At 47.4% G+C, this 10,147-nt stretch overlaps 1 protein-coding gene across 1 annotated transcript in view; it reads right to left on the reverse strand.

Annotated features, from left to right (window-relative positions):
* LOC132836332 (receptor tyrosine-protein kinase erbB-4-like) overlaps positions 1-9,435 on the reverse strand; it is a 54,234-nt gene extending 44,799 nt beyond the window's left edge. The window contains exons 1-3 of the mRNA XM_060855776.1: positions 9,315-9,435; positions 6,937-6,989; positions 5,425-6,082 (exon numbers count right to left, since the gene is read on the reverse strand). Coding sequence (XP_060711759.1) covers positions 5,425-6,082; positions 6,937-6,989; positions 9,315-9,405 — 802 coding nt within the window. The 5' untranslated portion in view covers positions 9,406-9,435. The remainder of the gene's footprint in view (positions 1-5,424; positions 6,083-6,936; positions 6,990-9,314) is intronic.
* Positions 9,436-10,147: the final 712 nt, after the last annotated feature.

Here is a 10,147-nt window from a genome sequence, read left to right on the forward strand (position 1 = left end):
AGGGACAGCACGGAGTTAGATACAGAGTAAAGCTCCCTCAACACTGTCCCCCATCAAACACTCCCAGGACAGGAACAGCACGGGGTTAGATACAGAGTAAAGCTCCCTCTACACTGTCCCCCATCGAACACTCCCAGGACAGGGACAACACGGGGTTAGATACAGAGTAAAGCTCCCTCTACACTATCCCCCATCAAACACTCCCCAGGACAGCGACAATACAGAGTAAAGCTCCCACTACACTGTCCCCCAATCAAACACTCCCAGGACAGGGACAGCACTGGGTTAGATACAGAGTAAAGCTCCCTCTATACTGTCCCCCATCAAACTCTCCCAGGACAGGGACAGCATGGGATTAGATACAGAGCAAAGCTCCCTCTATACTGTCCCCATCAAACACTCCCCAGGACAGGGACAGCACGGGGTTAGATACAGAGGAAAGCTGCCTCTATACTGTCCCCCATCAAACACTCCCAGGACAGGGACAGTATGGGATTAGATACTGAGTAAAGCTCCCTCTATACTGTCCCCCATCAAACACTCCCAGGACAGGGACAGCATGGGGTTAGATACAGGATAAAGCTCTCTATACACTGTCCCCCATCAAACACTCCCCAGGACAGGGACAGCATGGGGTTAGATACAAAGTAAAGCTCCCTCTACACTGTCCCTCATCAAACACTGCCCAGGACAGGGACAGCACGGGGTTAGATACAGAGTAAAGCTCCTTCTACACTGTCCCCATCAAACACTCCCAGGACAGGAACAGCACGGGGTTAGATACAGAGTAAAGCTCCCTCTACACTGTCCCCCATCAAACACTCCCAAGGAGAGGGACAGCATGGGGTTAGATACAGGGTAAAGCTCTCTCTACACTGTCCCCAATCAAACACTCCCAGGACAGCGACAGCATGGGGTTAGATAGAGAGTAAAGCTCCCTCTACACTGTCCCCCATCAAACACTCCCAGGACAGGAACAGCACGGGGTTAGATACAGAGTAAAGCTCCCTCTACACTGTCCCCCATCAAACACTCCCAAGACAAGGACAGCATGGGGTTAGATACAGAGTAAAGCTCCCTCTACACTGTCCCTCATCAAACACTCCCAGGACAGGGACAGCATGGGGTTAGATACAGAGTAAAGCTCCCTCTACACTGTCCCTCATCAAACACTCCCAGGACAGGAACATCATGGGGTTAGATACAGAGCAAAGCTCCCTCTACACTGTCCCTCATCAAACACTTCCAGGACAGGGACAGCATGGGGTTAGATACAGAGTAAAGCTCTCTCTACACTGTCCCCCATCAAACACTCCCAGGACAGGGACAGCACGGGGGTTAGATACAGAGCAAAGCTCCCTCTACACTGTCCCTCATCAAACATTTCCAGGACAGGGACAGCACGGGGGTTAGATACAGAGTAAAGCTCTCTCTACACTGTCCCCCATCAAACACTCCCAGGACAGGGACAGCACGGGGGTTAGATACAGAGTAAAGCTCTCTCTACACTGTTGCTGTCAACGCTCCCAGGACAGGGACACCTTGCAGATTAAATATCCATCCACAATGCCAATGTCCCGACATCTATTCTGTATGACAAATATTCCATTTCCAACTCCAAGCCTGTGGTTTTTCTGTGTGGGATTACTGAAACTGGATTTCCCAAGCAACTGCATCCCACACACTGGCCATTGACAGTCAGCAGAGAATTCCACCTCAAGGCCTCTGTTAATGTGAGAGAGCGGTGTCTAACTACCCAAACTTTCCATCTTCAAAGCATGAGAAAATGTGAACTGAGCCCTTTGTTCTGGAACTGTTGCAGATCTGAACTGGGAGCCTGTGCACAGCGGCGTGCTGCACGGATTGGTGCTGGGGACATTGCATTTGTCGTCTATGCAAATGTTTCGGATGTGAATACAGTAGGTGCGCTTAGCAAGTTTGCAGATGACACCAGAATTGGTGGCGTGGTGGACAGTGACTGAGAGAAAGTGTGGACGGCAGATGCTGGAGATCAGAGTTGAAATGTTTGGAGCTGGAAGAGCACATCAGGTCATGCAGCATCCGAGGAGCAGGAGGATCGATATTTCGGGCATAAACCCTCCCTCAGGAGTGTGATGAAGGTTACCTCAGAGTACAACGGAACCTTGATCAGATGGGCCAATGGGCTGAGGAGTGGCAGATGGAGTTTAATTTAGATAAGTGTGAGGTGTTACATTTTGGTACGGCAAATCAGAGCAGAACTTGTACATGTAATGGTAGGGCCTTGAGGAGAGTTGCCGTAGAAAGAGACCTAGGGGCAGATCTGCACAGTTCCCTTAAAGTGGAATCACAGGTAGACAGGGTAGTGAAGAAGGCATTTGGCATGTTTGCCTTCATTGGTCAGAACACTGAGCATAGGACTTGGAATGTCATATTGCAGCTGTACAAAAATTGGTTAGGCCTGTTTTAGAATATTGCATTCAATACTGGGCTCCCTATGATAGGAAAGATGTTGTTAAACTTAGAAGGGTTCAGAAAAGATTTACAAGTTGGAGGGTTTGAGCTATAGGGAGGTTCTGAATAGGCTGGGGCTGTTTTCCATGGAGAATCAGTAGCTGTGGTTATAGAGGTTTATAAAATCACTGCCAGAGGTTGAGGGGTGACCTTATACAGGTTTATACAATCATGGATAGGATGAATAGCCAAGATCTTTTCCCAAGATAAGGAAGTCCCAAATTACAGGGCATAGGTTTAAGGTGAGAGTGGAAAGGTTAAATAGGGACCTGAGGGCCAACCTTTTCATGTAGTGGGTGGTGTGTGTATGGAATGACCTGCCAGAGGAAGTGATGGACCTTATAACATTTAATAGGCATCTGGATGGGTACGTGAAAAGGGAAGGGTTCGAGGGATATGGGTCAAATACCGATAAATGGCACGAGATAAGTTTAGGATATCTGTTTGGCATGGACAAGTTGGACAAAAGGGTCTGTTTCCCCATTGCAAAACTCTATGACTCCGTGTGGACAGCCAAAAATAATCTTGCGGGGGTTAAGCTTCAAGTGGAAAGATAATGGCCTCTGCGTAAGGGAGGATGCTGTTTCACACTAGCTCCATTTGGGTTCTATTCTGTGGTTTCAGACTTGTGTATGCATAGCCCATCCTGCGTTGGTTAAGTTCCTTGCAGTGAGAGTTATTTCAGCTGGGTTTCATGCTGTTTAAATATTTTTTAAAACCCCAGTCACAGAGCTGGTTGATTAGCCAGCAATCTGCCGCTAACCACAGACTTTGCCACTGCGTCACTCTATTGCCTCTCCCACTTCTGCGGACAGGAATTAATTTGTCACCGAATTTCCAGGGATGTGAAGCCATAATTCAAATTGTTCCGAAACAAATTGCTTCAAAAGCAAACCATCTCAATTCACTCTGACTATGCCTTGCACAGAGGATCATTGCTGGTCTGGTGTGTGATGGGGTTCTGAGACAATTGCCTCCGGTCACTGGTGGGACCCTCAGATTTATGGGAATTTCTTATAATCGCTCATGAAGTTACTCTTGGGAGTATTGTCAGCGCTGTCCTGGAGAGAAAAGGGACAGCCATTCAGGGCAACGCAAGACGCCAACAATACCAAAGACGATAATCGTAGAATCCCTATAAGTGTGGAAGAAGGCCATTTGGCCCATCAAGTCCACACCAATCCTCTGAAAAACACCCACCCCATTGCTGCAGCCCTGCATTTCCCCATGGCTAATCCACCTAGCCTGCAACATCCCTGGACACAATGGGGAAATTTAGCACAGCCAATTCACCATCTATTACGAGGAGTCAGATATTAAGAGGGGGCATAGCTTTAAATTAAGGGGTGGTAGGTATAGGACTGATGTTAGGGGTAGATTCTTTACTCAGTGAGTCGTGAGTTCATGGAATGCCCTGCCAGTAACAGTGGTGGACTCTCCCTCTTTATGGGCATTTAAACGGGCATTGGATAGGCATATGGAGGAAAGTGGGCTAGTGTAGGTTTGGTGGGCTTGGATCGGCGCAACATTGAGGGCCGAAGGGCCTATACTGCGCTGTATTTTTCTATGTTCTATAACCTGCACATCTTTAGACTGTGGGAGGAAACCCCATGCAAACACGGGGAGAATGTGCAAACTCCACGCAGACAATCGCCTGAGAGTGTTCTCCCAGCCTCCTGCCTGTCCCTCCTGATGCTGCCTGCCTTGCTGTGTTCCCCCAGCCTCCTGCCTGTCCCTCCTGATGCTGCCTGCCTTGCTGTGTTCTTCCAGCCTCTTGCCTGTCTATTTTGGATTCCAGCATCTGCGGTTTTTTTGTCTGTAACCTCTCGGCAAACCAGGAACCCTTCCCGTACAATGTTCACAGCTCTCCACACTCTGAGGCCATGATCCTGGAACACCTGCAACGTCATTGTGGGCGTCTGTACACCGAATGGACAAGATGGTAATTGTTCAAGATGGCAGCTCATCACCACCTTCTCAAGGGCTGGGCAATGAATGCTGGGCCCAGCGAGTGACATCCACATCCCACGAGGGAACGAAAAGAAATGGTTATGATCATTACCAAGCCTCGATGCTCAAAATGGGGTCAATGCCACAGGGAAAAGTTTGGGAATTTGGGGTGAGGGGGTGTTTGTTGAAATGTATTCCCTCTCCCACAGTTGCTAAGATTTATTCAATGGTCTGGCAGTTTAACAATAGCATCTATTATCAAATCTAAAGGTACGGAAGGTTTGAATTATAAAGAAACACTGGGACTTTTTTTCACTGGAACATAGGAGGTTGAGAGGTGACATTAAAGAAGTTTGTAAAATAATGAAGGGTACAGATAGAGTAAATGGTAGTTGTCCATTCCCAAAGATAGCAGAATTTCAAGACCGGGGCACATTTTTAAGGTGAGAGAGATTTTAAAAAGACCTGAGGGGCAACCTTTTTACACAGAGGGTGGTCCGTGTGTGGAATGAACTTCCTATGGAAGTGGTGGATGTGAATACAGTTACAATTTTCAAAAGGCGCCTGGATAAGTACATGAACAGGAAGGGGTTTGGAGGGATAATGGCCAGGACCAGGCAGGTGGGACTAGTTTACTTTGGGATTATGGTTGGCACGGATTGGTTGGACTGAAAGGTCTGTTTCCATGCTGTATGACTCTATGTTTCTGTACGTATGTACTACTAGGTGGTGAGTGTGGTGCTGGAAATGCACAGCCGGTCAGGCAGCATCCGAGGAGCAGGAGAATCGATGTTTCGGGCATAAGCCCTTCATGAAGCGATTATGCCCAAAGAGTTGATTCTCCTGTTCCTTGGATGCTGCCTGACCGGCTGTGCTTTTCCAGCACCACACTCTCAACTCTGATCCCCAGTATCTGCAGTTCCTCACGTTCTCCTAGTACTCCAGGGTGGTGTCGGAACCAATGAGTAAGATAGCCTTTACCTTCACAGACATCGTCTTTAGCTTGGTGACCCTCTCTGCAGATGCAGTGACCAGCAGAGGGTCCCCAGACACCGTCCGTGCCACAACGACGCTGCAGTGGCCCCACTTGTACCGAGTTCTCCACACATTGGCCAGGGATCAGCTCGCCACTGTGTGTAGTTTCAGGAAACACGGCCAGGTTGTGAAGGCTCGTTGGGCATTTCTTGTAGTACACCCTGAAGGAGCTGAGGAGGAGGCAGGGGCCAATATAATCAAAGCCCAGCTGGAAGACTGAGCGACTCACGGGACCCAGGCTCTCCCCTGTGACGGTGTTGAGTGTCCTTCTCAGCTTCTCCCAGTCGATGGGCCCATCCAGGTATTCTGGGGGAAAGTGCTTCTCGCCCTTGATACGGATCCTGACGGATTCCTGGATTCTGGGTCTGGCGTAATCGTTGTCTGACTGAAAGAAGTACACACTGAAGTCCTCCCTACAGTCGCCCGGGAATTGGCAGCTCAAGAGGGTAAAGGTCAGGTCCAGAAAGAGGTGGCGAGCATCCCCGGCAGAGACTGGACCGGTCCACAAAACCTGTGATGTCATCTGGAGTTCAGGGTCCATCGGGCAGCATTGGTACACCAGGTGGGGCGAATTAATCTCCAGGGTAAAACTGCCATGTGACCACTGTGGGTGCAAAATACAGGACAGCGACTAGAATAAACAGTCACATTCATAGAGGTCCAAGGAAGAGATGAGCACACATTCTTATGATCACATAAAGGGAGCTTTACTCTGTGTATAACCCTGTACTGTCCCCGTCCTGGGAGTGTTTGATGGGGGACAGTGTAGAGGGAGCTTTACTCTGTATCTAACCCCGTGCTGTCCCTGTCCTGGAGTGTTTGATGGGGGACAGTGTAGGGGGAGCTTTACTCTGTATCTAAAACTGTACTGTCCCTGGCCTGTGAGTATTTGATGGGGGACAGTGTAGAGGGAGCTTTACTCTGTATCTAACCCAGTGCTGTCCCTGTCCTGGGGAGTGTTTGATGGGGGGACAGTGTAGAGGGAGCTTTAATCTGTATCTAACCCCGTGCTGTCCCTGTCCTGGGAGTGTTTGATGGGGGGACAGTGTAGAGGAAGCTTTACTCTTTATCTAACCCCTTGCTATCCCTGTCCTGAGAGTGTTTGATGGGGCCATCTACAGAGAGATTTACTCTGTACCTATTCCCGTACTGCCCCTGTCCTGGGAGTATTTGATGGGAACAGTGTAAAGGGAGCTTTACTCTGTATCTAACCCCATGCTGTCCTTGTCCCAGGGGTATTTGACGTTGACAGTGTACAGAGAGTTTTACTCTGTATCTTACGCCATCCTGTCCCTGTCCTGAAAACGTTGGCTGTCTTCCCCTTCTCATTTACCCTGCATCTAATTATTATTCCAGAGGAGGGAGATGTAAGTTGTGATAATTATTTTTTGTGGTGAATATGATGAAAAATTGTTCAAAGCAGGGACAGAACAATGGAGCAAGAGGATCGTTGCTTACCTTGGTATTACGTTTCAACAATTTATTGCTGTGCCAAGAGTCAAACAGGACCACTGCAAGAGAAGAAAAGTTCCTGTAAGCATAATCCAAAGTGTAAGTCCAATGGTGTGCAGGTTAGGGGGGATTGGCAGTGCTAAATTGTCCCATAGTGCCCAGGGATGTGCAGGTTAGGGTGGATTGGCCGTGCTAAATTGTCCCATAGTGCCCAGGGATGTGCAGGTTAGGGTGGATTGGCCGTGCTAAATTGCCCATAGTGCCCAGGGATGTGCAGGTTAGGGTGGAATGGCCATGCTAAATTGCCCCATAGTGCCCAGGGATGTGCAGACTAGCTGGGTTAGCCATGGGAAATGCTTGGGGTAAGATAAAGGTGTGGGATGGTCTTTGAGTGGACTCAATGGGCCGAACAGCCTGTTTTCACACTGTAGGTGTCCTATTCCATTGCATGAAATGCAAAAGATTACCCTTCCTATCTGTTGGCTCATCCATGTGTCACTGCTTCAGAGGGTGTAAGAGGATATTTATATATATCCATCGATACGCTATATCAAATGAATGAAAGGTGTGGCTATCTGTCTGCAAGTGATGAGAGTTAAACTAATTTGGTCTGAAGCAAGGCAACATTATTGAGGCCTACAAAAGTCTCGCTTGCTACTTTCCAACATCTCTTAGGGTAGAGACGGACGGCTACCATGTCTCACAGGTTGGTGAGCTTCAGGTATGTGTGTTGAATGTTGGTTGATTGTTTGACTTTAGGGCATTCATTGGTACCTATTGCTTACTCCTGCTCTCACTCATTGCACATTTACTGTCCAGTGGGGAGTGCTATGTCATCACCAGGAGCTGGAACCCCCCTCCCCCCAACAAAGTCATTAAATGCTTTAAGGCAACTAAATCTAAGGTATAGTCACTGTTATAAATGTTAGAATTTTCTCATGGAAGCTCCTATAAGCGGGCTATCACTAGATAATCTTTTAGATGCTACTTGAGGAATTCAATTTAGCCATGACAAGGAGGGGTTGGTAAACTCCCCAGATCTTTTCCAAAGTAATGGCTGTGCACTTAGAGTCACACAGCATGGAAACAGATCCTTCAATCCATCCAGTCCATGCCCACCATAATCCCAAACTAAAAGCCAAAAGAACTGTGGATGCTGTAAACCAAAAACAAAACTGAAATTTCTGGAAAAGCTCAGCAGGTCTGGCAGCATCTGTGGAGAGAAATCAGAGTTAATGTTTTGGGTTGAGTGACCCTTCCTCAAATAGTCCCAAACTAAACTAGTCCCATCTGGTTGCACTAGCCTTTATCTCTTCAAATCTTTCTTATCGATGTACTCATCCAAATGTCTTTTGAATGTCATAATTGTACCCACATCCTCTGGAAGTTCATTTCATACACAGACCACTTGCTGGGTAAAAACGTTGCTCCTCAAGTCCTTTTAAAATCTTTCTCCTCACACCTTAAAAATATGTCCTCTAGTCTTGAAATTCCCCACCCCATGTAAAAGATCTTCGCTATTCACCTTATCTATGCCCCTCGACATTTTATAAACGTCTATAAGGTCACCCCGAACCTCCCTAACACTCCACTGAAAAAGGTCCCAGCCTATCCAGCCTCCCCTCATACTCTCTATTTCTGGTAACGTCCTGGTAAATCTCTTCTGAACCCTCTCCAGTTTAAGAATATCCTTCCCATAATAGGGCGATCAGAACTGCGTACAGTACTCCAGAAGATGCCTCTGAAAATGTGTTGTTGGAAAAGCGCAGCAGGTCAGGCAGCATCCAAGGAGCAGGAGAGTTGACGTTTCGGGCATAAGCCCTTCTCATTCCTGAAGAAGGGCTTATGCCCGAAACGTCGAATCTCCTGTTCCTTGGATGCTGCCTGACCTGCTGCGCTTTTCCAGCAACACATTTTCAGCTCTGATACTCCAGCATCTGCAGTCCTCACTTTCTCCTCCAGAAGATGCCTCCCCGACATCCTGCACAACCTCAGCATGACTTCCTAACTCCTACGCTCAAAGGTCTGAGCAGTGTGCTAAACAGCTTTTCAACCACCCTTCAAGAGAGTGGATGGAGCATTGGTTTATGTTTGGCAAATTTAATACTGCAGCAGCCCTTGAGGGGTATTACATTGGGAGAGTCAGTCTAGATCTTGTCTTTGAGTCCTTGGAGCAAAGGACATGAACCTGCAACCTTCTAAGTTAGAGTCAAGCAAGTGGAACTAACAACACACATTCCTACAATAGTTAGTCAGCACTGAAAAGGGTTAAACAAGGATACAAGCAAAGCTATTAACCTCTGCATTGTCCAGAAACCTTAAAACAAAACTCCCCTTAGGTCAGACCCAGAGAAGAAAGTGGTCAGCCCGGATACCATCCTTACCATCGTTCAGGCGATCCTCTGCTCCAGAATGCACAGGCTGTAAAATGCACCACAACAGGCACAGAAGGTGCAGGGGACCTGGCAGATGCATAGCTCTGAGAGTTTCTGAGGCTGCTGTCTCAGGCTCGGCCTGGGTGTATGACACACAAGAGTGAATCACATTCTAATTTTACTTGCAGTGATCAGATATCCATCGGAGCCAGGGGGTGTGGTGTCTGAACAAAGCCGGGGGTGGGGTGAACAGAAGGAAAATGACTGCAATGCATTTGTAATTATTTTCCTTCGAAAAGCAGTTTTTAAAAATAAAATAATAATTACTATTTCTGCAAATCCTTTCCAATCCAATAACAAAATCCTTGCTTTTGAGTTAGAACGTTCTGGCTTTGTAATGCCTAACCAGTGCAGTCTAACAAAAATCAAAATAAAACCTCATCTCTTTCGATTGTACCCAGTGGAAAGGGTAAATTTATGGGCGTCATGCTCCAGCTGAATTCAGATACATTCCAAGGATAAGCTGGCATTTAGTCTCTAGGTTTATCCTTGAAGATAAGGATTGAGTAACAATTTGCGTTCCTATAGCCCCTTGCATAATCTCAGAGCGTCCCAAAGTGCTTTGTAGTTACTGCTGTAAACACAGCCACTAGTCTGCACTCAGTAAGGCATCCACATTCAGGAAAGCAATAAAGACCAGTGATTTTTTTAAGTGGAGGTTAGTTGCGAAGGATGAAGGGACACTGGGCAAAACTCCTTGTTCCATGTCTACAAAACAGCACTTAAGGATGTTGTGCATCTGCCAAGAGGAATTTGTTTGACTCGGCTGAAATTAGCTGAGG

The sequence above is a fragment of the Hemiscyllium ocellatum genome, chromosome 46 (assembly GCF_020745735.1).
Source record: "Hemiscyllium ocellatum isolate sHemOce1 chromosome 46, sHemOce1.pat.X.cur, whole genome shotgun sequence".
Classification (NCBI taxonomy): domain Eukaryota; kingdom Metazoa; phylum Chordata; class Chondrichthyes; order Orectolobiformes; family Hemiscylliidae; genus Hemiscyllium; species Hemiscyllium ocellatum.